General features: G+C 42.6%; 1 protein-coding gene across 17 annotated transcripts in view; it reads right to left on the minus strand.

Moving 5' to 3' along the window:
* The window catches only part of Rbms1 (RNA binding motif, single stranded interacting protein 1), a 224,598-nt gene that overhangs the window by 128,372 nt on the left and 68,897 nt on the right, over positions 1-27,329 (minus strand). For 4 of the 17 annotated variants that reach the window (XM_063284114.1, XM_006234237.4, XM_006234238.5 and 1 more), the window contains exon 1: positions 14,561-14,656. The exons of 5 other annotated variants lie outside the window; for them this stretch is intronic. In XM_063284114.1, the coding sequence (XP_063140184.1) occupies positions 14,561-14,641 (81 nt within the window). In that variant the 5' untranslated portion in view covers positions 14,642-14,656. Of the gene's footprint in view, positions 1-6,108; positions 6,466-13,786; positions 13,903-13,993; positions 14,075-14,522; positions 14,657-27,329 lie in introns of those variants that run through there. 8 more of the 17 variants (XM_006234241.5, XM_006234236.5, XM_063284117.1 and 5 more) reach the window with 7 other exon arrangements.

Here is a 27,329-nt window from a genome sequence, read left to right on the forward strand (position 1 = left end):
CCAGTCACGCACATTCTACAGCAGGAGAAGTGAGGAGGGGCATCTTTTAGATCATTTCCCAGGGCTTACTTTTGTACTTTATTTATTTACTGACTGCATAGCTCAGGCTAGCTCAGGTTAGCCTCAAACTTGGAATCCTCCTGTCTTAGCTTCCCGAGCGCTACACCTATAACCATTATGCTCAGCCCCGGTATTTTAACGTTGAATTTTAGAAATTATATTGGATATCTAATTAACAAACACAAAATAATCTCCCCTAATTTACATATCATTGTTTTGGAATTCTCTGTGCTTACAGTGGGCCCACATAGATTCTCCAACCCCCAGGTCATAGTAATCTGAAGAAAGGCATAATTTGTTCTGTCATTTTAAAGTGTTAAGTACTAACAGTTGCATTAATTCATTAGCTTAATCCAGAATTCAGTTTCCCTGTTTATCTAGTAATCTAGTAATATTATCCTAACCCCAGCAACACCTTTCTCCTTGTCTACCAAGTATTTTAAACTCCAGAAAGCATTAGAATGTAGCAAGCCAAGCACTCCTTCCAGAGTTGAAAACAAACACCCACCAAACACCTACAGACTCCCAAGGACAAAAGGAAAAAAAAAATGTTTCCAGTTCTGAGTAAGGTAAAGATGACATCTTTGAAAAATCAAACACACAAACACCACAAAGGATGAACTCCAGGAAACCAATCCTGGGTACACTAATGATCAAAGCCGTCAGTTTTCAAGCAATTTAAACATTTCTCTATTTTGCCATCAGTGCCTTTTTTGACTTTCTGCTTTCAAATACCTGCATAAAATACAGACTAGAGGTCGGAGGGCTTGGTTCTCCAGAGAGAAGGCCAACTGCATTAGCACATAGCGCATGGACAACCTCTTAAAGGCAGAGACCCACGTTTCTGCTTACTAGCATTTTTTAAAAAATGTGTTTGAGGACTTCATTTCTAACTCCAAGCTCTCATACCCTCCTCTGAGGCTGCCCATAGCCTAAACACCATGCCTTCTTCTGAGGAGACTGTAAACAGGGTCCATTCTTTAGAGACCGTATTGAGTTCTCCTAAGATCTCACAGTGCCTCCCGGGACCACTCACTGCTGCCTGCTCTGTGGGGACATTAATAATAGTAACACCTTAGAAGGACTAACAACAACCACCTTGTGAGTACACACAATTATCATTTACTCGGCACAACCCCAGGCTCAGGGAAGTGAACAGATCTGGAAAAGGTAGACCTGAGCCAAGTGACATGGAGTGCAGCAGGAAACACTGGCCAAAATGGCTGAAGAGGTAAAAGGGTGAGAGATCTGCATTTCTATCAGGCCATAAGGGATGTGCTAAGAGGCAGATTTCTAATTGGTTAAAAAAAAAAAAAAAAAAAAAAAGACATGTTTTGTAATCATGTCTTATAACTAGTTTTTAAAGGGTGAACTGGGTTCCCTAAGATAGAATTGCTGGATTTGGCGAATAAAAATGCATGGCACAACGTATTTGAGACACTTATACCTTGGTTATCTGACACTTTGATTTTATTCAACGTCCAATAGATGCTAGCTGATAACCCCAGAGCAAAGGCATTTATGGAACAAACAAAAACCACCAATAAATTACAGTGCCTCAATTCCCCAAGCTAAACCAGGGCCCGGGATGCACTCCATGTCTTTCAGAGTCACAGAGTAAAGGGAAGTGAGGAGGCACAGCTGTTCCCATCTTCCTTTTTCCTCTCTAGTAGCAGACCCAGCCCTTGACCTCAGAGACCCGGCTTTCACTAACCGGGCCATTTAACCTCACTGCCCATTTCACTTCCCGTCCCCTGTCCATCTTATGTGTACATGGTAGGAATTAGGCAAAACATACAAAAAAAAACAAAAACAAAAACAAAAACAAAAAAACAAAGGATATGTCCTAAGTATTTACTGCTCACCGAGAACATTAAAAACATCCAGAGACTTTAGACTCCCCCTCCCACAAACAAACAGACCAAAAAAAATGCAATAATTTTAACCGTCTCTGGGGGTGTGCTCTTGACAGCTGCCAGTCAGTCAGTCTGTCTGTCTGTGTCAAAAAGGAGAAAACAAAATCCGGGAATGTGTTCAACAAAACATAACATGAACCGTGGGAAATGTAGCGAGAGGCCAAAAGGCGAGGCCAGCAGAAACGGTGCGCGTCCTCCAAGGGGGTCTACACTTTACAAGCCTATGGGTAGGCATCTAAGCCTATCGATTCCGATCAAAACGGCTACTGCATCATAAGCACACAGAGCGGAATACAAAAAGAGACGGGACTTCAAATACACAAACCCAATTCTGGCTTTTTTGTTTTTTGTTTGTTTGTTTTGCTACTTCTCCGAGCAAGCCGCCAATCTCTGCTTAAATGTTTGCCTTTGTGTAAAAATAAATAAATAAATAAATAAATAAATAAATAAATAAATAAAAGTCAGGATTGGCTCTGGCACTATTCACTTAAAACATTGTCCACACAACTTTAATCTACAAACTTTACAAAACATGAGCTGCTGGAGCAGAAACTCCTTGTCGAGTCATCTGCAGCTTTCTATGTCATCTTCCAAACGAGGCCAAACACTGAATCACTGGAATTCCTCACGTGCAGCTACACCCAGTTCATCTTCAAGAAAGCAGCAAACTGTGTAAATCTCCTTAAAGCGGGGTGGCAGGTTCTCCTCGCCAGAAGTGAGCAAGATTGGCTAGGCTCGCTATTAGAAGGCAGGCCCATCTGTTGAGGAGAGACAGACACACTGGAATTCTTAACATTCACTCACCTACTTCCTCCAAAACCCTGAGACAGACCACCAGGGCAATGTCCTCAGCCACAATGGCTTTGGCTACATGTCACCATCTGCCAAACTCACACTGCACGACGTCACCGAGTCAACTATCCCAAGGAAGAAGTGGCAGGAAAGAAGTAAGGAAACATAAAAGAATGCAGAATGATGAAAACAGTAATAATATTTAAATAGCCAAGAAACATAACCTGAAATAAAACTGGAAAAACCCACTCTGTCTGTAAAGACCTTTAGAGTACGAAGCACTTTCTTTTCCTTTTAAGCCACAATGAAATATTTTCACGATTACCAAAGTCATGATTAATGGTTTCATTTCCGTTGGGGGACGCTAGTTTCGCATAATCAGACTGTATCTCCTTAAGGAACAGCCTATTTGCAAGTCACAACCCACAGTGAGAGGATGTGCTCATTACTTCAGAAACTTAAAGAACCTTTATCTAGCACTGACTAGCTGGGAGTCACTGGGGTACTCAGACTCACCCTGCAGGCCTGAGCTGAGCAGGTGTATGTGCCCACAGGCTGGTGATGCAGGAAAATCCTGTTTATCCCAGGTGCCCTGGTTACAGCCCTTAGGGAGAGAAGGATGAGCAAGGCCCACCTCTGCTTCCACTGAAACTGGATCACTCCTCCATATGTAAAATACAAAAGGGACTAACAAACACTCACCAAACACCACCAACTAACTCATCCTTCAGATTAAACTCTGAACAACCCTCTTCACCTCCTCTCTCACAACCTACACTCACATACATACAGAGTGGGTGGAGAACTAGGGAGTCAGAGGTACTGGCATGGAGAAGCTCTCCCTGGGTGTTCCCTGGGATGTTCACGGCAGAAAAGGCAGCTGTAGTAAGAGGTCCAGAAGGCCCGTGGCCAGGGTTCAAGTCTCGGCTATGCACCCTAGATGGTATGGACTCTGGGCAAGTTATTGAACCCATGCTTCAATGTTCACAGTAGATACTAATGTTACCTACCACACAGGGACGCTGCCAACGTGTTGAAATCAGTTAATCCACAGAAAGCATTCCAAATACCAGCCAGCAGGTAGGAAGGCGTTCGGTGATCCTTAGCTACTACTATTCTGTGTGTACATAATAAGAGTGATTCTGACTTGTATGCTTTCCAAAGGTGGTTTAAGTATCCCTTACATTCCTTTCTATTCCTCAAGGAAGTTATCTGAAATCAGCTCTAAGGGCCGATTGTGTATTTCTAGATGAAAATCAAACTGCATTATAGGCCTGAAAATTGCCAATTCTGTCGCCAAACTGAAGGAAGCATTTATGAACTGAAAGGCGCAAGCTTAGCATCACAGAATCTTATAAAAAGTATTAATTAGATTTCCCCATTCAGCCTAAGCCAGGATGAGATCATGAAGTCACTCACAGTAAACCAGGTCCCTGCGCTCGAAGTGTGCTTTTCCAGTGAATGGCAAAACACTAACAAAAGAAACCTTTGACTCAAATACCACTGGTACCCAGGGTCTTGTGTCTGTATAATGCCTGCACATTCATTTCTTTCTTTGCCTATAGAAAAAAAGAGAGTCTGTTTGTTTTTCTGATTCAGTCAGCCCTTTTAGTCTTTGAGTCCAAGGAGAGCCACGAGAAAAGAGCATCTTATCAACATGCTCCAGCCAGCAGGCTGTCCCCCCCCCCCCCCACAACCAAACCTCCAGCCTCTCTTAGCAAAAGGCCTCACCCTCGGAGCCTTTCCCATTCCAGAGCTAACACCCTGCTGGGTTTTGACAACAAATAAATGAATGAATACACAAGGCCCTAACGTAATTAGCCATCTTTTCAGGTAGAGAGAGGGGGGTGGGGGGTGGGGTTGGGAGAATACTCAAGTGTAAATTGGCTTCACTTCTGAAGTTGATGCTGACACACAGTATCTGAGGGCATTTGTTTTAAATAAAGCCACAAGAAGTGGGTTTTTGAGATGCCCATTTGGGAATCCTGACATTGTGGGTATCAGGATACTGGGGACTCGGCAAAGTCATCAGTAGAGATTTTTGGATTTGGAATCCGAAGATTGGATTGGACTTCTTAATTCAAGGTGAAAGGGGCTGTGGCTTGGACTTCGTGGGCGTAAAACTCAGGGACACCTACTTCTTTTAAAGGGAAATTTTTAACAAACAAAAGAGCCAAAGGAAAGAAAGCAGAAAATAGTACTTTTTGACCCCGAGGAAGATTTCTGATGCCCTGACGCTGGGACAGCAGGAACAATGATCCTGTGAACCGCCACAAAGAAGTCACCAGGCTCCAGTGCCACACATCTGGATCTTAATGGAACCACAGTTTCAGTGGAAGGGTACAGTTTGCTGCTATCATTACGGGGATAACTTAATTGATCTGTCTCTGTGGCTGAGGGTGTAGACTAGTGATTTATTATGGAGGGAAAAAATCTGCAATGCTGCTCTTTATTTCCCAACAAGCATTCTGCCACTGACCTCTAAATGAGTTTAACCTTCTTCTAAACAGACCTGCACATTTTTAACATAATCTAGAGCTAGGGTTATTATTATTATTATTATTATTATTATTATTATTATTATTGCTGCTGCTGCTGCTGCTGCTGCTGCTGCTGCTGCTGAGAGGCTGTGGGATTTTTATCACAACATGGCTTCAGTAACCTTCTTAAAAAAAACAAAGATGAAAAACAAAAGACCGAAACTAAAACCTGCCAGTTCCACTCCTTTTCCAGGCAGGGGATTCGGATGTAACCTTTCAAGTGCCTTTGGAGTTCAATCTGTTAGAAAATGTATGAAACAAATTTAGAATAGGAAAAGGCGTGTGTATGACTCAGGCTTATCCCAGTATCTCTGTCACAGGATTTCCCTGTGTTTCTGAAAACCTTGAGAAAGTGACAGAAGTTCCTGTTTTTCTTTTCTTTTTTTTTTCTTTTCTTTTTTTAAATTAGAAGGGTGGCGCGCGCGAACACATACACACACACACACACACACACACACACTCACACTCACTCACACACAGACACACACACACACACACACACACACACACACGCGTGTCTTCCGGGTTCCCCACGAATCAGACAGGTTTCTTGGAGGTCCCCCAGTGCAATGCAAAGCACTCCCCCGACGTATCCCCAGCTTCTCTGTACACAAAGGTCTCCAGGAAAACCCCAAACTTGTTGCGGGCCGCCGGAGCCCCTGGCCGCGCGCCCGCCCGTCCCATCCCACCGCCGGTCCCCGTCCGGGTCCCCCGGGCATCTCCCCGCCCGCCGCCTCCTTCCGAAACCGGGTCACCGCCCCGCGCGCTCGGCGCAGGCCCGGGGAGCGCGGCAGCCTCACCTGCTTGCGGTAGGGCGTCCTGCAGCCGCCGGCGGCGCCGGGGTGGCCGCTGCCGCTGGGGAAGATCATCTCGGGCGCGGGGAGCTGAGGCAACGCGGGCCGCGGCGCTCCGGGAACTCCCTCTCTCGCCCGTCCGGGACGGCGGAGGGAGGATGCGGCCGGGGACTGGCTCGCGGCTCCCGCCCTAAAAGTGCGGCGCGACGCGCGCGGCCGGCGACTCTCGAGCAGCTCCGGGGGCCGCCGCCCTGCGTGCCATGGACCGGAGTTCGCGCGCGGAGCCGGCGGCAGCGGACGAGCAGCGCCGCCGCGTCCCCACCTCCCGCCGCCTCAACCACCGCCCCGAGAGCGCGCCGGCCGGGGGCGGGGAAGCGGCCGCGCACCGCCTAGTGCCGCGCCCAGCCCTCCCGCGCCTCCAGCCCGCCCGCCGCCGGGCCGCGCCCGCTCCCCCGGCCTCGGCCCCCGCGCTCGGCCTCCCGGGCTGGGGCGGCAACCCGGGCTGCGCGGCGCCCCCATCCCGCGCAATGGTTGGCTCTGGCGCCCCGCGTGCCGCACATTCCTGGGAGCAGCCACCCCAGGCCCTTTGGCGAGGCGTCGCCGCGGCTTCGCGCCCCACTTGGCTGCCCCTTTTAAGGGCATCGCTTCGGGAACCGCTGGAACACCTGGATAGGAAGCCAATGGCCCGCCTTTTCTTTCATCTTTAACAGCAGCCCTGGTTCCGAAAAGGCAGGGATAATTAGTCCTAGTTCCCGGTCCAGATCAACCTCCCAGGACACCTCTTCGTCCCCCAGTTATTCGCATGCTACATTTTTGTACGGCAAACGGGTTTTTTGTTTTGTTTTGTTTTTTTCCTTTTCCAGTCCTTCACCCAAATACGCCCCGGAAAGTTTTCAATTTCATTCTTGTGCCACAGAGGAAGAGTTTTCCTTCAAGACAACGGTGTCAAAAAGGCACTTAAAACCTTGTAAGCCATCTGAGAGTGAGACCTAGCTTTCCTGGAAACACAGAAGATGTAGGAATCGGTCTTCAACTTAGTTATTAAAAAGACTGGGCAAGAAAGGGACAAAGACAGGAGTAATTTCCTTTGTTCTCAAGTGGAAAAAATAAAAACTGCTTCTCCTGCGGCCCCTTTCCCAGTCACCTCTCTGAATGTGGCAGACTTTGAACCCGTGTGATGTGAAGGCCTCAGAAGAGGGTGGTCACTGACAAGCAAGGCATTTCTGGATAGGGTTACCAGGGCTGGTTGCCATCTTTAAATTGGCGACGGGATCCCTGGTGAGTATTCCTGAATTCTGGGATTACAGCCACAGTACACATAGACAGGTCTTCCTTGGCTTCTAACATCTTCCGGCAAAGGCCCATCTGCTATGATAATGAAAAATCCCAGCTTGTCTAACAAGAGAAGGAACTCAACTTCTGGCTGTCACAATGATGCAGTGAACATCAACTTTCTAGCAAAAGTGTAGCCATTCGGAGGCTTTTCTGAAAACAGAAGGTTGAAAAAATATACTTCCCAGAAATACTGCTGGTGACTTAGTAAACTGCTTCCAAAGTCCCCAGAGTTCCAGCAAAAGTAACAAGAAATAGAAAGTAAGTCCCGCCTATTGAAAGCAGACACAGCCACAACACACACATAATCCTAATTCTTTTCACTTAAAAATAAGTAAAAGCAAAGGATAGCGTACTAGGTGCACAATGGGTAAGTAAAATTTCTCCATAAAACTCACAGGATATCTGCCCCTTAAAAGATTACAGCATAGCTCATCTATGAGACAGCGAGGACACCAGAACTGTTTTCTACTACTCCATGCATTTGGTTGTCTGGCGTGACCTGTTGTCTCTTCTCACTATGACCCAGCACAAATACAAAGTGGACAGTTTTAGTTCCAACTGTTAAGTTGAAGATGCCTTTTCCTGAGGACTCAAGACACACCCAGCCCCCTGCACCGTTTCCACGATTCCCCCGAGTCATCTATAGAAAAAGCCAGTGCACAACCTCAGTTGTCCTGACTGGTCTCTTAGGAAACCACAATTGAAACCACAGAAAAACAGCATTAATTTTTTTTTATGGCTTTCCTCTCAAATCATGATGCACTTGTTGGGTCATAACCCATTGGATACTGTGCTATTCCAAAATGCTAACACTCGATTGGATGTCTGATAATAGTTCTCTAGAGATTAGAAAAATGTTAAATGATAAGAAATTTTAAAGAGAACAATTCTGATAATAGTAAAATATAAAAAAATCTGAAAGACATTAAAGGGACAGACTTTAAGTCTAAAAAAAATCTAAGAATTAGCATGCTGTTTATAATTTCACATGAAGTGCTTTAAAAAAAAGAAAACACAGACATGTGGTTTGGTTTGGTTTGGTTTTTAAAATGTGAACCTGGGTTCAAAAGTCTCTTACCTAGAAAGCCTTATACAAAGAAGAAAAGATTGGGGGTTGGGGATTTGGCTCGGTGGTAGAGCGCTTGCCTAGCAAGCACAAGGTCCTGGGTTTGAAAAAGAAGAAAGAAGAAGAAGAAGAAGAAGAAGAAGAAGAAGAAGAAGAAGAAGAAGAAGAAGAAGAAGAAGAAGAAGAAGAAGAAGAAGAAGAAGAAGAAGAAGAAGAAGAAGAAGAAGAAGAAGAAGGAAGAAGAAAGAAGAAAGAAGAAGAAGAAGAAGAAGAAGAAGAAGAAGAAGAAGAAGAAGAAGAAGAAGAAGAAGAAGAAGAAGAAGAAGAAGAAAAGATTGATATTCCATCCTCAAAATGGGATCATCAAAACACAAAAATTCAAACTTAGGGAAATAACAGGAATGCCAAACTCCATGTATAACATATATGATCAATTATAGACAATCCGTGAGCAATTGTAGGTATGGAGTCTACTGAAGCTCATCTAGAAAAGTCCACTTTCACTGTTGTTAATTTGGGAAAAGGCTTATTTTTAAACAGAAATAAAAGGAACTGTCCAGAGAGACCACAAGCTGTTGGGGGGAAATTCAGCACTGTGGAGTCTTGCCCTCTTGGCAAGGAAACTGAGACTACAGTAGCATGTGTGCCCCTCCCTCCTCCCCCACCCTCAGTCCTAGGTGAAGCTGTGGGAACCTGACCCAGGGGCAGTCACTTTACAGACTGGCCAGTGACCTATGATCTGGGTGGGATTGAAAACATGAGCTCGCCAATCTGATTCTCACCCTTGGGAATCTGATTCACAAAACTCCAAGGGCTGAACCAGTTAGGAAAGGGACAGAAACGGCAAGAGTTGCCTGGGGGTAGAGAGGAGGCCACAACAGGCCAAAACCATATGCCGAGCCAAGCTTATGAGGAAGCAGAAGCTATGAGTAAACAGGAAGCTGACTGGCAGCAGGCGGGAGAACGGCAGTGCAGACACCGGGAGCCCTGAGCACTTGGTGAGAGATGATGGAGGGAACTGCTGACCCTAGAGAGATTTTGGCTCTTCAGAAGAGCGGCGGCCCTCAGACACTGTGTATATACTTAAGCCACAGCCCTGGTTAGACCAGTTGAAAGAGTTTCTTGTCTCATTAACACAAGAGACAAAATGAAGGCAGAGCCAAGCAAGCTCAACTCCATGTTTCAGTTCCCCGCTTACTCCACACATGATCTGGGGCAAGTTAGTTGCAGCCCACATTGTCCTCCCAGTACAGTGTTCTATCAAAAAGGTTCCAGGCTCACTAAATGGAGCTGTTAGTGTTGCCTTCCAGGCTTTATAGCAGAGGGGCTAGTCTAATATCTCACACATGCATAGTAAGTGTGGAAGGCCATCAAAGGACTGAAGGGAGGGCACATTGGTACTCCGTGGCAAGTAATAAGTATATCTAGCTAGGAGAAGGACATTTGCCTTTTTCTTTCTTTCTTTCTTTTTTTAAAGATTAACTTATTTTTTATATAAGTAAACTGCAGCTGTCTTCAGACACACCAGAAGAGGATGTCAGATCCCGTTACAGATGGTTGTGAGCCACCATGTGGTTGCTGGGAATTGAACTCAGGACCTCTGGAAGGGCAGTCAGTGCTCCTAACCACTGAGTCATCTCTCCAGCCTCAGAAGGGGACATTTTCAATACCCATTTGTTGAATGACTGAACGAACATGCTCTAGAAGGCTATCTAACCACCGATAAAAGCAACAAGGAAAGAAAACAGTTTGATGAAGGGTCTGTTTCAAGAGTTTAGATACATTGAAGAGTTTTCTCTATTGTTCTCCAGCCTCCTTTTAAGAAACCATCTATTAGAACAGAGCCATTTCATGTGTAGGAATATTGAGCAGTACCCAAGATCATCCTGTGGGTCAGGCAAAGTATACACACAAGGATAATAACAATGGGGCAGGCGGAACAAGCAGAAGCCTGTGTGCTAGTAGGGGAGATGAGACACAGGTAATGATGCCTTCCAGTGATAGCAAAGAGCTTGTAGGACTGGAATGTAAGGCTGTGACATTAGATGACATTCCTCCTTCACAAACAGTCCTAAAACAAGACTGGGTTTTCATGTTTCATTTTCATAGGGACTCTCTGAGAGTAGAGGGGTTATAAGGCTCATGGTGCTGAGTGAGGAGCAAGGGAAAGGTAAGAAAAACTGACTTGGCTACCTATTGGGGGTTGAGTGTCCTAAGGAATACCAGAGTAGTGTTAAAAGTTGAGGCCTGGGTAGGGTTCAAAGACTGAGTCCTGCACTCTCTCAAGATCTGTGATGTTGCATCTCAAGTACCTAGGTACGTTATCAGTAACCCCTGCAACAGTAATGCAAAGACTTCAGCGGTAACTGGTCAAGCAGTCTAGACTGCAATGTGCTGTGGAAGTCCACAGCCGGGGAGACCAATGTAGGATATAGTATGGGTGTGGGATGCTCAGCTCTATAAATGTTTTGTTCATGTTCAGAAGAGAGCACTGTGCAGAAGACCAGGAAACCAGACCTAGACATGGTAGGCAGAAGGTGGAAATGTGGGGCGGTGAAAGCTGGGGAAGAGTCAAACCCCAAGGATTCCTCTCATGAAACATTCTAATATCCACACTATTGAACCTCTTCAATAGAATCTAACCAATTCAATCTAATCAGGTGAATCTAAGAGGGGAACACTTGCCGGGTAGTGGTGGTGCAGGCCTTAATCCTAGCATTCAGGAGGCAGAGGCAGCTGGATCTTTTGAGTTCAAGGCTAACATGGTCTACAGAGTTCCAGGACTGCCAGGGCTACACAGAGAAACCATCTGGGATTGGGTTGGGTTGGGACATTTGAATGAAGTTACTAAAAGTTAAAACAAACAAACAAACAAACAAACAAACAACAAAATGAAAAACAAATCCCAGTGGATTAACCATGAGTTCAGCCAGCAGCATTCATATAAAACATTATGAGTGTCGGCGCATGCCTATAACCCCAAGGCTGAGGAAACAGAAGCCTGCAGATCCCTAGACTTGCTGACGACGCAGTCTAGCCTAATCAGTGAGATCCAGGCAAATGAGAGACCCTGCCTCAAAGGATGTGACCAGTAAGGATGATTTCCAAAGTCATCTTCTGGACTCCATGCTCAAACGTATACGCATGCGCATACATGAGCAAAGACACACTTGCACACACATGCACACACATCAGTAAGAGGATTGTATATATAAAGTATGGTGGTGCGGCTAACTTTTGAAAGGCTATCCAGCAAGATAAAAAATAGCAGTCTACAAGTAAAAGCTGGTCTACAGTAGGTTCTGTCCTTATGTCACATACTAAAAACAGCAAAAGGACCCTGATTTATTTAGGTCAAGTTGAACACTGAAAGGAAGGATAAAAACTCATCCAACATTGATGATCACAACTTTTAATGCACATATAGCACAACAGTACAGCATTGGTTAATATAAGTCATTCACACGGGAGAAAAAAATCACGTTTAAGAGTTGTTTAAAAGCTCACAAAACTTCTGACTCCTACCAAAATAGGAGCAAGAATATGAGGTCAAAAAATTCTTTATATTTCCAGTTTTATACAAAATATTTAGGAAAGTACCCTATCTCTGAAACAGAACAATATTATCAAGTATGCATTGTTTCCCTTTTTATAAAAACGTTGCAAATCTTATCCCAGACTTAAAGGCTCCCTAGATATATACAAAAATCACACATATAAAAATGAAACCACTACCATAAAATAAAACTGTAGCTGCGAGTCTAGAACACATACGGAGTACCATAAACGTAGCCTTGTGCTGATGACTCTTAGGAGAAGCCATGCTTGGGTTACTCTTAAATCTCTCCTAATGAGGAAAGCAGAAGACATGAGCTTTTTGCACCAATGCAGCTTGTCTGCATGGATGACTAACTAGTAATAACTGTCATTTACTATGTCATTCCACACAAACATTTTACACACCCAACACATGCCAGAATGCCTGTCTCTTTCAACCCAAAGTCACAGATCTAACCCACAGGGCAAATGGGCCTTAAATTTGCATCTCTTACACTCTCACACAAAATATGATGTCTTATTATCATTAACTATTAATGAAGTTTCTCTCTCTCTCTCTCTCTCTCTCTCTCTCTCTCTCACACACACACACACACACACACACACACACACACACAATGCTAGGACGCAGCGTAAGCCATAGTTCCCACCAGCCACAGATTTACTCTGGAGTATGCTATGGTATTCTCAAGCCGTGCTTGTTCACTAGATTAAACCAGCAGATGCATCTTCAACTTAGGATATATTCGAATTACACTGGGCTTTTGGAAGTTGAGGAAATCTGGATGCAAAACTTCTATTCAGTTGACTTTTGGGAAAACCTTCCACTATTATAATATATATTGAATGGTCCAGATATAAAGTCTGGCTTCAACCTAGTGCCTAGATCTACTTCACTGACGGTTGCTAAGGTAGACTCCTTTGCAAGCATTTTATTTTAGGGAAGCAGTTTCAAGGATGGAGTTGTGAGAGAGGCAAGAAGGACTGTCTTCTACAGCATGGCAAGATATTAAGACATTTCTAGAATTCTGAAGTAAAATCAGTGACATACTTCCCCTCAAAAAGTAATATAAGACCTCTTTGAGATAATTTTAATTGTAATATCATAAGCCAAGTCAACCAAAACCTTTACTATTTAGGACATTTATCTCTATGAAAAAAATGCTTCAAATTTCTTAAACATTGTAGATAAATAATTTTGACATAGTTACTACTCTTTTCTTGAAAAAGTTAATAAAAATTAAAATCACACTTAAATTTCTGGTATGAAGACCCTAAAATGATAATTTTCCCACATTTTAAATATAAAAACAGGTATCTTAATCATTCTAAAACAAAACAGAACAAAATTTTTGTTGAATATACAACGTGACGTTTGCTATGATTTGGTTTGTATTATAATGAATTTGTACGCATAGCTCAGATTCTATAGGAAAAAGTTGTCAAGTGTTTGAGTAACTGGGATAAGGTGAAAGTCATTCCCAAACACTGTGTTGTTGCTGTCTTTCTGAATTACCCGGATGGAAACTCTTCTACTGTCTTTCTACAGTCTGTGGTCTATGGAAATCTATCGTTGGAGCTGCTGGACTAAGGGAAGGTCTATAAAAATATGAAAGCCCATTTTCAGACTCTTCCAGATAACTCAGGAGCATTTCCACAAGTGGTTAAAACTCACAACTTCGGAAGGAAAGCTGTGACTATTGGGTGAGCCCTGAATTAGTTTACCTGGGGAGCTAGAAGTAGCATAATCATCTGTCCATGTGTGAACTGGGGTAAGAACAACAGCTCGGGAAAGCAAGGCTGGAAAACTGCTAATTGCACCCTCCTCTCTGCTACAGCATCTTCAAAGAGAAAGAATTTAAGAAAATGAACAGAGCTTTTCAAAACTAAAGGCAAATTCTTTAAATGATGGAAAACGAAATTAGTTCAAACCTGGAATAACCACCTCCTTTCCATGAGTAAAATTCAATTAGGTGAATGACAACTTTGAGAGTGCACAGCAAACTGTACCTGGGACAAACAAACCCCTCGTCAGCTGAGAACAGTAATAAGGTTGTTAAAACACAAATGCTAAATGTTGGGGCAGGTCCTTAACAGGAGTTCAGCTCAAGGCATTCCAAAAAAGGAAAGGAAACCAATAAAAAGTTTCTTGTCTCTTCAGTTACTAAGATCATTATTAAATTAGGTCTATTTCACCTGAAGAGGGAGATGCTCGAATAATTAATGGCTTCCTTTATGGAAATGAGAATGAAGATGAGTTTCTCATTCTCTACTGAATTATAAAGTTCAAACAAGAATAAACAGAATTACAAGTGGATTTCGATTCAGTTGAATATGCATGAAGGCAAACTTTCCAACGTTAGGATATGTAGCTGAGAATCCTGAAATAGGACGGATACCTCAGAAGCTTATACAAACGCCCCACCCTAAGTGTTTGTAAGAATGACAAGTTCTGGGTTACCTAACACATTTAACACACGGGGTATACTGACGTCAGACCTGTGGCAAATCGATACTCCCAAGGCAAGAAGAAGGCACGTGAGGAAATTCTAGGGTTGTCGTGACAATATGGCTGATCATGACATCAGCAATTCCTAATTCCAAACTGTAAGGACACTCCCAGAACACTCAAGCTATATTAAGCACATTCCCACCCCTGAACATACCAACCCCCAACCTTACCTTAAGTACAGTGGCAGAAAGAATGATAGGTAAAAGACAGGGTTCTTATAAAAATCCAGACTCTCAGAAGACATTGGAGTATTTTACTATCTCTCTCTGTCCCTCTGTCCCTCTGTCGTCTCTCTCTGTCTCTCTCATAGCTATAATACATGCATTAACACGTTACCATCTATAGAAACACTTTATTATCCCCTTAAAGACTAAGAGACTTAAAGGCAGGGCAGATGCGTCCATGCTACCCTGCAAGAAGGTAGGTTAGGCAACTTGCCAAAAATTATGAAGGCCAAAAATACAGAATTTCAAGGTCAGAGGGTAATTACATGAGGGTCAGTCCCTGTGTCCAGCATATACAATAATCATGCAAGGAGTATTTTTAAAAATAAAGCTAGAACTATATTATTACTTTTTTGGGGGGGTGGGAGAGACATGTGCATGTCTTCATGTAGACATCAGAGGACAACTTGTAGAAGTTGGTCCTCTCACACCGTGGGTCCTGAGGAGGTCATCAGGCTTAGTGACAAGCATCTTTATCTTATGAGCCATCACGCAAGCCCTCGACAGGCACTTCAATAATTGAAGGAGCACTGCTCTTTCTCCTTGGGCACACTGGCCAATGATAAATGCCTCCCATCTCTCTATAGTTGCCACATTTATCACAAACTTCTTGGTTAAATAGCCTCTGGAACCATCAATCCTACTCCAGGGTGAGAATCTATGTCCTCTGGAGAATGATGCTAAATTCTTCTGTGTTCTATAGCCCCCAAAAGTGGAGCGTAGCCATCTTTGTGGGTCTCCTCAACCTTCGAGGATTGCCTAGGTAGTATATAGATCCTCTTGATTGCTTACTTAACATACAGTCTGGCATCTAGGAGGTTTGGGTGGCTGCATGAATGGCAAGCTGAATACATATATACATACATACATACATACATACATACATACATACATACATACATACATACATACACAAATAAATGGCATAGTGATTGTTTTACTTTTCTATTCAGGACCATAAAAACCTAAGAGCTAAATGTCAAAAAGGGGGATCAAAACCTAAAGAACATATTTTACAAATATTGCTACAGAAACTCTTCGTTTACTATGTAGATTATTTGGGATTTGAAGAGATTCTAGCACATGCTGCACTTTTTATCTTTATGTGACTGTTTAAAGGTGATTTTTATTTGTAATCATGTGCACTTGAAAACAGGTGCCCACAGAATCCAGAAGAGGATACTGGGTCTCTTGAAGCTGGAGTTTTAGATGGTTGTGCGCTAGGAATCAAATGTGGGCTCTCCAAAAAATGCTCTTAACCGCTGAGCCATCTGTCTGGACCTTGTATGTGACTTTTAAGAAAATGGAATTCCATGACAAAATGGCCTCTCTTGACATTAACTGTTAAGAGTCAAAAAAAAACTTGCTTTACTTTTTGGATTAATCATGTCTCTGCCACCAGTGTCCTATAAACATTTAGGTATTAATTCTACATCATGTAATCTAACACATTACTGATTATAAGTGCCCAAAGTCACTACCATTTTTAAAAGGTGGATGACGGTAATTATAAGACATCATAAATTATAATGCATACTAATTTCAAAGAGCCTGATATTTGAAGAATGAGTCAGTATCAACAGCGCACAGGTGCACAGCCAACGGCATGTAAATGGACAGAAGTGTCTTTTCCATTCACAATTTACCTTCAGTTCTGGAGAAAAAAAAAACATTTTGTCAAATACCCATTTTAAACCTTGCTAGACACTAAGAGCTCGGAGGAAATGAAATCACACACCCAATCTTCCTAAAGAGGAGGACAATAGCAGGAGCAGTCACTGGACATCACGATGAGAAGGTTTCTCCTACTCTCCCTAGGAACATGTGTCACCAAGAGCAGCTAAGCTGTCTTTCCCTCCTCGGCCTTTTCCTCCCCATCATATCCAGTGACTGATGCAGTACTTAATCATTACAGACATTTATATAACAAGAGAGAATAAAGGGTGATGAAGTGAAATCTGTAAGTCCTTCTGTAGCCTTTCTCCATTTCCCAGTACGAGTGTTTCGAAAGTTATCAATATCAGACGTAGCCTGAGATAGACCCATCTGGGTTGGCAGTTCTAAGTCTTCCTAGGACTTTAGATTAGAGAAGCAACTACAGTGTGATCAGGTTAAGTTAGAGAAGAGACATGTCTGAAATGGCTATCAAGCTCCTTAAACTTGAGAGGTGCTAACAAAGTGGATGAAAGCACTCACTTCCCAGGCAAGACAAGTCAGTTAGAGGTAGAGATTCGACCAACTGCTTTGTCCTTGGAACAACAACTCTGCAAAGACTCCCATGTTCAGAAACTGACCGGTCTTTCTGCAGTTCCTCCCCAGCATTACACAGCTCACCCCATCACCTCACAGAAAAGCAAACCAACTGATGTTCGCCAAAGTTTGGGGATTACCTATAAATTTCACTTACCTGTTAACTTTGTCTTATTACAGGTGAAAATTACCATTGTTTTAATCCTGAAAAAAAAATCATCTTCACACCTAACAAAAGATATACACCAAACACTTAACTCAGGCCTTGGGACACATGAAGTATTCAAATGTAAGTTCATGAATATGTAAATTAACAACCGAAAGATGTCTCCTAAAGACTCCCAAGTACAGGCTGAGGCTGTGGGTCCGTGGAGGAGGCTTGTCTAGTACTCCAGTCTGGCAACTGTTTAAAAGCCTCCACAATGAAAGTATCTTTACCTGATAGGAGCAGACAAACAGTTGATGGCTGCAAAAAGATGTCTGTGAGACTGACCCTCAAGGAATTGCAGACAGCTCAGGTGAATCTATTCTTAGTGACGTTATATATAGGAAGTGACCACCCAGAGGATGGTTTTCTTTCAAATAACTACTGTAACTGCCCATTTCCCTTTTTCTCAAATATTCTCATCAGAAAGAAGATAATGAGGAAAGCCACTCAAAAAGTTGAGCTGTGTAACTATGTAAGGTAACAAGGCCTCCAATTGGAAACTCTTGAAGTGCAGAAATAGAGAGGATTCAGCTAATTTCCACAACTGAAGGCAACACCCCCTCCTCTTTCTGAGTTAGAAGTATTAAGCCATAGGCCTGCTCTTTCCTGGTTCTGGGCTTTGCCAGGAGACAGGTTCTCTTTTTCCATCCGCCATTTTAGATGTCTATTTTCTAACTTGACCTGATCACAACACGGTTGCCTTTCTAATCTAAAATCCTAGGAAGACTTACAACTGCCGCCCCAGGTCCTACAGATGGATGGGACTCTGCAAGCGCTGTACGATGAGATTCTCCTGGGAATTGGGAGAGGGGTGGGTCTTTCTCGGGCTACTTCTGCCATTGATATTTTTAGTGGGAAAATGGAAAAGAGCCAGACCAAGACTTACATACTCGTCCTTCCCTGTTTACTCTGTGAAAATCTCAGCTACGGTCTGCCCTCTCTGAGTTTTTCCTGCCTCCACTTCCCCAGACTTCTCACTTTGTTTTCTAAGGGCTGTCCTAATGCATAAATTAGGCCATCTTACACGTTGTACATTATGAACTCCCTTGAGGACTTTGCCAAGATACAGCATGCACTCTGTACTATTTACTCTGTGGAAAGGCATCCAGCAAGAGATCAGCACATGCTCATTGACCTGGCTGCACCGTAAATCAGTCCCTCGCAGTGTCCTTGCCAGTCCAGCATTTTGAGAGTCTCTGTAAATGCTCACCACTTCCTGTGGCTCAAGTCTTAATGATTTAGATGAAGGTTGCTAAGCATACTGTTTAAGATTTCTTTCTTTCTTTTTTTTTTTATTGTAGCACACCCATTAAGGACATCCATTCTCATCCTAACTCGAAGATAGTTATTACAAAGAATGAACCTGAGAGTGGTTACAGCAACATAAAGGAGAGGAGCCCTTCGGTCAGTCCATCCATCCATCCATCCATCCATCCATCCATCCATCCATCCACCCAACCACATATCCACCTATCTTCCCTTATTAGCTAAAAAACAAACAAACAAACAAACAAACAAACAAAAAACCCTTTGCTATAAGGTACATACAAACTACACCTTCTTGAACTAAGAGGTTTGGAAATAAATATTTTGTTTCTCTTGAACACACATTTACTTATTACAATAGAAAATAGTACCAAGATGCATTTCTAGAATGGCTGTCATCACCAAGAATTGTTTTCCCCCACAACACACTGCCTTGCAACTCCAGTGGCTGATTTTTCCAAAGTATCCGCTCCGTCCTTGTTCCTCTGCACTGCCAAGGGTAGAGTTCCCCAAGGGCTACTTCATCTCCCCACACCATCTACAATCGCCACAATCTGCCATTTGTGTCCCAGAGAAGTGGACAAAGCACCCGCCTTCAATAAAAACCACAATAAAGAAAGAAGTCTACACTGAGAAGCTTAGCAACCTTCTACCTAAATCTACAGCCAAACAAGGGGAAAAGATGACCTCTACCTTATAACGTCTGTGAGAAAAAATAATTACGAGAACCATAAGTTTAGGAAGCGATTAAGATAAATTATCGTCTTTTATCATCAAGTCTTCTTTGTCAGCTCAGGGCCAAGATGTTCATATGAGTGATAGCATTTCACCTAAAATCCCAGTCTTCGCCCTGCTTCATTGCACATACCTAGAATCCCAGCAATCAGGAGGCCGAGGCAGGAGGATTACTATCATTTCAAAGCCAGTTTAGACTATACAGACAGACCTTGTTTCAAAAGAAGAGAAAGGAGGGAAAAAACCCTCAATCATATCAAAAGTATTTACCATGATCTAGTTGGTTTTATTCCAGAGGCACAAGGCTGGTTCAACTTTCTCTAACTGATAAATGTAATAAATCATATAAATGGACTTCAAAGACAGAAATCCCAGGATCATTTCAATACATGTCAAAAAGGCTTTTGCGAAAAACCAGAATCCCTTCTTGATGAAAGCTGTAGACAGTAAAATCTTAGAAAGAACATACATTGGCATAATCAAGGCTCCAGTTGGCAAACCCATTGTCAATATGATGCTAAATAGATGAAAGTCTGAAGCCATCCTGTTATAATCAGGAAGGAGATAAAGCTATCCACTGTCTCCACTTCCATTCACAATAATACTCACAACCTTAACTATAGCAATAAGACAAAAAAGAGAAAGAAATAAAGTTGATTCAAATAGGAAAAGTCAAACTACCACTGTTATCAGATAGCACAATTCTACCTATTAGGGACCCTAAAGACTCCATCACAAAATCCTTAGAAGTTATCAATATTTTCAGCAAAGCAACAGGATACAAAATTGACACTCATAAATCAGCAGCCTTTCTACAGATCAGTGAAAAAGACCTTGAGCGAGAAATCAGAGAACAATTCCATTCACAACACTCTTAAGAATGTATGGTTGCAGTAAACCTATGTTAGAAACTGGAGGGCCTCTACAATGAAAACTTTAAAAAACTCTGATAGAGGAAATCTAGGAAGACATAGCAGATGGGAATACACCCCACCCCCATGCTTGTGGACCCTCCTACCAAGAGCAGTTTACAGTTTCACGCACTCCCAATCAAAGGCCCTGTGGATGTTCAAAAACCCCTGAGAGCCAAAGCTGGGTTACTGTAGGGATTATCATATCCCATCTCATACTACAGAGCTGTAGTAATAAAAAGCATGATTCTGGCACAAAAAGAGACACATAGATCAACAGAATAGAAGACTCAGAAGGCCCAGATATACGTCATTGAATTTATTTATTTACTTACTTACTTTTAGAAAAATTCCAGTAATAAACACTAAAGACAGAATTGTCTGCAAATTTTTGGGGACAGTACATGCAGAAGAATGAAACTAGATCTTTAGTTCCCTCTGTACACACACACACACACACACGCACACACACACACACACACACACACACACACACACACACACACACACACAAATGGATCAAAGACCTCAACCAAGAACCTGAAACTCTAAAAAGGTAGAAAGTACTCTACAAGATCATATACAAGTAACAGCTTTCTAACTATGCTGCAAGTTACCCAGGAAGGCCAACAACAGCCAACAGATGGGACCGATGAAGTGTAAAAGCAGTAAAGGGAACCATAGACTGAGTCAAGAGGCAACCCACAACATCTTTGTCAGTGAGATATCCAACGGAGGACTGGAATATACAAAGAATTTAAATATAAAATCAAGAAATCAAACAACTCAATAAAAACAATGGCGGTTAAGATCATTGGCCACTCTTCCAGAAGACCAGGGTTTCATTCCCACCAACCATAGAACAGCTCATAGCCGTCCATAACTCCAGTTCCAGGGGATCAGATGCCTTCTTTGGGCCTCTGCAGGCACCAGGCACACATGTTCACAACCACACATGGAGGTATAATACATACCTAGAAACAAATAAACGGGCTACATAGCAGAGTTCTCAAGAGAAGAATTATAAATGACTAAGTATGTTTTTTAAAAAGTATTAGCCGTCAGGGACATGCAAACTAGAATGGCATTTAAGTTCCATCTCTCCAGTCAGAATGGCTATCATGTGATAAGTAAATGCTTTTGAGGATGTAGCTGGAGAAGAATCCTTACTCACTGTTGGCGGGAGTATAAACTGGCATGACCGCTATGGATATCCATCCATTGGGGGCTCCCCCAAGAGCTAGAACTATGGCTACTGTATAAGCACTGTACCACTCCTGGACACACCCAAAGGCCTCCATCTCCTAGTGCGGAGATGCACGCTCATTCAAATTCATTGCTGTTGTTTTCACAATAGCTAGGAAATATAATCAGCCTAGATGTCTATCACATGATGGATGGGCAATGAAAAGGTGGTATGAAGGCTCAGTGAAATCTTAGTTAGCTGTGAGAAAAAATTAAAATACAAGGTTTTCAGGCGAATGGATGGAATCAGAATAAAACAACAAACAACAACAACAACAACAACAACAACAACAACAACAGCCACAAGTGAGTTAGTCCACACTCAGAAAGATAAATGCTACAGATTCCTTCTTGTATGGAGAGCTTAGGTTCAAAAGCTATAGATTTCTGTGTTGGGTCTGGAGCACCTGCAGAAGCCAGAAATCCAGATGAGCATGGGGGTTGCCTTAAGGGAGGAAGTGGAGTATAACACAGTTAATGTAAAATGTAGGGAGGGCGGATAACACTGGGGTGGAAGCGTTTAAACACAGGACTAGGAAACTGGAAAGATGAGAACGGGAGGAAGGATTAATCAAAAGGGAGAGGTGTAAAAGGAAGACCTACTACAGAGAGAGAGGGGGAGAGAGGGAGAGAGGGAGAGAGGGAGAGAGGGAGAGAGGGAGAGAGGGAGAGAGGGAGAGAGGGAGGGGAGGGGAGGACAGGGGAAGACAGGGGAAGACAGGGGAGGGGAGGGGAGGGGAGGAGAGGGAATGATTATCATGCAAGGCTAGGCATTACTGCTCCTAAAATCTACGGATTATTTAACTAAATCCTGTTCCAGGTGTGGGAAGCCCCTAAGAGGATACAGACTACTGCCATTCCTTTCTGTTATTCAAAAAGTGGTTGATAAGACCCCATTGAAAACACCACTCACCTTGGTTTCAAGACAAACTAATCAAGCTGGAACTAATCTGGAACCTTCCTTTTTACTGGTTAGTTTTTTTTGTAGTACCAGAGGGTGTTATATAGAGTATCAGAAATATAACACTAATGGTCTCACTCAACTTAGAGCTCCATGAACTACGGATACCAACCTGCCAGTGCCTCTGTGCTCACTCACACAACAGTGGCACAGCTGTTATGGGGTGACCAACTGCTCAGACTGAACTTGAAGCCTGTTCCACTGGAGGGAATTTATGCCTCGTTCTGTAAACCTGGCCTAACCTTAATGGCTGAGAGGTCTTAGTCCTTACAGAAAACTTACTGCTATTGTTTAGATGCACTGACATAATGTCAAACTGTCTACATAGTTCTATTTATACTAATAGGGAAATGCAACTCTCCACCTTAATCAGAGACTCTTCTGTTTGCAACGAACAGCGGTGAATGCAGAGACTTGTGGCTGTTAAAGGTACTGAGAATTAGAAATGGTTGAGTGCCTGCCCGAGTGCCTAATCATGACATTTACACAATCCTCTCTAGGCTCAGGGAATATTTCAGAAGAGGGATAAGGAGGAAGACTGTGAAAAACTGTGTTCTGGGCATGATACAGCCATTGCAATCTCAGAGCACTCACAGATGACTACTGTGCTGGGCCTGCACAAGACTGTGCATCCCAACAGTGAGCCATGGGCCAGGGTGGGAACCACAGGCCCCTCTTGGCCCTGTTGAACTATCAATTACTGATAGTTCCAGGGGTGGCGCTCATTGTCTTCAATTAGATGTCCACTGTGAGCCTCCTGGGCTCCAGTGGATAGTTCTAAACTCATTGTCACATAGATGGTCAAACTCAGTGGTCCCAGAGGCCATATCCTTACACACAGCACCGACAATCTACCATTTCATTTCGCTTCATTAAAGTCACAACTAGCCCGTCAAGAATGCTGTTGCTAGCATGTAACTCTTCCACCCCTCTTTCGAAGGGACATTTTTTTCACAAAAGCTTTCTACTTCTCTTCCTGAATTGCCGACCACCTCCCATGCAAATCGTAGTAATACCCACCAGAAATTTCACTTAACATTTACCTGGTTTTAGCTACACCCTCGGTTCTGTGAAAAAAAAAATACCCATTTAACTCATTTCCAAATGTTCTTGGCTCTATCCCTCTGTGAATTAAAATTCAAACCCTCAGCTCCCCCCTTCACTGCCAAATATTGAGACATCACCTGAAACAAATTACAGGAAATGTCTTCAGTTCTTTTCAAATACATCTCTATATTTTTCCCCATATCTTCTTGGCATTGCTCTCTGCACCAGTAGTTTCTGAAATCTCCCTAGTTCTTTAGGAGATACTGGCACTTGGCTTGTCTCCCTTGTCCCCACCTTTGTCCAAACCCCTCCACCCCAAGTGCTATTTTTTGTCTGTTTGCTTTCAACTCATTTTCATGAATTTTTTTTTCAGGATTGAAGAAATAACTCAGGTGGGAAAAGGCCAGCCCGCTTCATAAACATGAAGACTTGAGTTTCATCCTCAGAAACCATGTCAAAATGCCAGGCATGGTGACACATACTCATAATACCAGTGCTTGGGAGGATCCCTGAGGCCTGCTGGCCAGCCCAGCTATTCAAATTGGTAGGTTCCAGGACAATGAGAAACCCTTTCACAAAGAAAGCTTCCTTAGAATGTCACTGAAATTGTCCTCAGACTGCCACAAGCATATGCTCACACCCATGCTCACACAAGCATGCACACATGCACAAAATATTCTGTTAATACGTCTTCCTTTTAGGAAAGAAGATGCGGTGGCTTTTCCTGGGATTTTTACTGCTCAAGTCTTCCCTACCCTAACAAAAGGAAGGAAGGCATTTCTTGTTATTTAAGCTGTCTCTTTCCTAGTCATAGTTCCCAAGTGACCACACAGCAAAAGAAGCTTGCACACAGAAAACTTGCATTCTAGTTACAGACCACTGTAGTACCACCCTTTCCACACTGCCTTCTCTCTGTCCACGCAACATTACCGAGCTGTTTCTATGCCATCTACCTGCTTCACGGAAGTCCTAGTTGTCTTCGTTTGGTGGTCCTCTTTTCCCCCTCTCTTCCCTACTTCAGATTTTTAAATATATGATCTTGCCCACAGAAATCATAATAATCTCTACTGGGCCAAAGAAGTCTATGTATATGGTTCCAAGCTTAGCTTTTTGATTGGAAATTAAACTCACTCATCCTGGTCATACTTTCTTGAGTTTCTGTGTCTCCACATCATTATCTATCTATCTATCTATCTATCTATCTATCTATCTATCTATCTATCTATCTACCTATCTGTATCTCTTTATCATCTATGTCTTATCTATCATCTATTATCTATCTTCTATCATTTATCTAGCTAACTCTATCATCTATCTATCTATCTATCTATCTATCTATCTATCTATATCTGCCTATCTCTATCTATCTATCTATCTATCTGTATCTCTTTATCATCTATGTCTTATCTATCATCTATTATCTATCTTCTATCATTTATCTAGCTAACTCTATCTATCATCTATCTATCTATCTATATCGCCTATCTCTATCTATTTATCTATCTATATCTGCCTGTCTCTATCTATCTATCTATCTATCTATCTATCTATCTATCTATCTACCTACTTATGTATTTACTTAACTACCTATATATTTCTATCATCTATCATCTACCTCCCCTGGATATATCCACCTGTATTGTATACTACTGTAACTCTGGAATCAGAAGTGATCTTTTATATTGACGTTAAGAGTCTAAGAAAAAAATCATAATTTTATAAAATTAAGAAGAAAATTTTCCTCAACTCACACAGCACTCTTACTGCCCATTTTGCTTGGTTTTCACACAGGAAGCCTTCAGAGAAGGCTCTGAGAAGCATTGGTTCTCTAATGAGTGGAAATACTCCTAAGTGCATTTGGGAATGCTTACTGCTTCCAAAGTGCAGGGCAATGAACGCCCCATTAATGGGCAACTGCTGGATGTACATATGCTAAGAGCCGAGTAACTGAATTTTAAACTGAATGTCAACAAAACTTTTGGCTGAAAACTTTTAAGGAAAAAGAAAAATCACACACTCGGATGTAATTATATCTCCTGTCTACTCACCCGCAAGTGACTAGACATGCAGCAAAAACTAAAACTGATTTCGCATAATGAATTTCAGAACCTCTGTTCACATTTTAGAAAGTAAAAGAATGTGAAGGAATGAATAATTAAGCACTCTTCCCCAGTGCTTATTTTCACTTCCTGAGCAACTGAAAGGGAAAAGGTGGGCAGTAACCGGAAAGAAAGGAATTTTAAAGGCAAATATGAAGAGCATGTTTGCAACTGTGGAAGTATTGCCCAGTAGTAGAGCGTTTGCCTAGTACGCATAAGGACCCAAGTTCAAACCCCGGCAACAATAAAAATACACAGGAATTTGAAATTTCTGTTTTCTTTAGAAATTATTAATATCTGATGGCGTAGTAAAAGTTCTCTTATTAGAAACTTTAATTTTGCCTCCTGAATGGACTACAGTCAAGAAGATGACTGTTCTCCTTGGCAGGCAAAGTTATGAGCATCCATGCCTGAAGGTCCAACGGCTTAAACGGGGCAGCGTGGAGTGGGAGGGCTTTGGAGCAATACTATTTAGAAAGGGAGAGCCTGGATTCTCAAGCTTGCACAGCAGTCACTTTCCCCAACAAGCCATTGCCTCAGCTCCCAGAGTGAATTCTCTTTCACCTAAATGGATGAGAGGCTCTCTTAAAATTTTCAAAATATCTTTTCCTGTCCAGTTGCTTTTTAAAAAAGAAGTTGTTTTATATCTTATCAGCATTTTTTTTTAAAGTAAAAGAGACTCTAAAAATGTTTTGCATCCCTTAACCGGTTGTTCCTCAATTCCTTCAACCAATGTCAGTGAGTGAGTACGGTTCAGCCACTGGACACTGAGCACAAAGGAGGAGCCTTCTGTGGCCGAGGAGCCAGGAGTAAACTGATGCTTGAAGAAGCAATGACACATGGTGACTCACAGGATTTCAACATAGACTCCGGAAGAAAGAGAAGCTATGGATACCAGGAAGCAAGCGAGCCGGCCTCTGAAAGTCACTAAGCCAAGAGCAACTGGAAGGCAGGAATGGTCAGAGTTCAAGAGGACATTTTAGAGCTCTTCCCTTTAAAACCATGCCTGAACCAAAGGAAGTTACCCGCTTGGCATCCGCAGGCTCCATGCTCACTAGTCAGTGCTGACACAGGAAGGAAGCATGCCCAGGCCCTGTCTCCTACCATGGGGTGATTTCCTCATATGTCCTCAGTACAGCCTCACCCCACTACTGATGATGAACAGTAATGAGACTTCCTCACAGTCAAAGTGGCCTGCTTAACACATACTGACAGAGTTTTGTGAGAAACAGATTCTTACAGATTAATTAATTTCAATTAATTAAATTTTGCAGTTCCGGGATCGAACTCAGGCTTTGTGTTCACTGGACACATGCTCCACTAATGAGCACTTCTTCAGCCTATGGTTAGTACTTGCCAATCTTAAGCCATTTTAAAAGGGGAGAAATTTAATGTCAGTCTGCCCTGCATGCTTATCTGTCACTTCATTTTCTTTCTAAACATTTATTACTAAAGACACTGTAGTCCTTTCACCTACATCAGAGACATTAATTTTATTTCAGCTAAAGGTTCTGGGGATAGTAAAAAGCCTTCCCTTTGTACTGTGAGCTGCCCCATATTCTTGAACAGGAATAACTAGAAACAGCTCCCCCTACACACACACACACACACACACACACACACACACACACACACACTCACGCGCACACACACACACACACTCATACACACACACATCACACAAACACACACACTCACAAGTACAAACACATACAAATTAACTATCCTTCCTCAACTTTAAAATACATATTTAATGTTTACACACATCAATGCCTCTAAAACAAATGATAATTTTGTAGCCACAACTTAA

Source organism: Rattus norvegicus, chromosome 3 (genome assembly GCF_036323735.1).
Source record: "Rattus norvegicus strain BN/NHsdMcwi chromosome 3, GRCr8, whole genome shotgun sequence".
In the NCBI taxonomy this organism is placed as follows: Eukaryota; Metazoa; Chordata; class Mammalia; order Rodentia; family Muridae; genus Rattus; species Rattus norvegicus.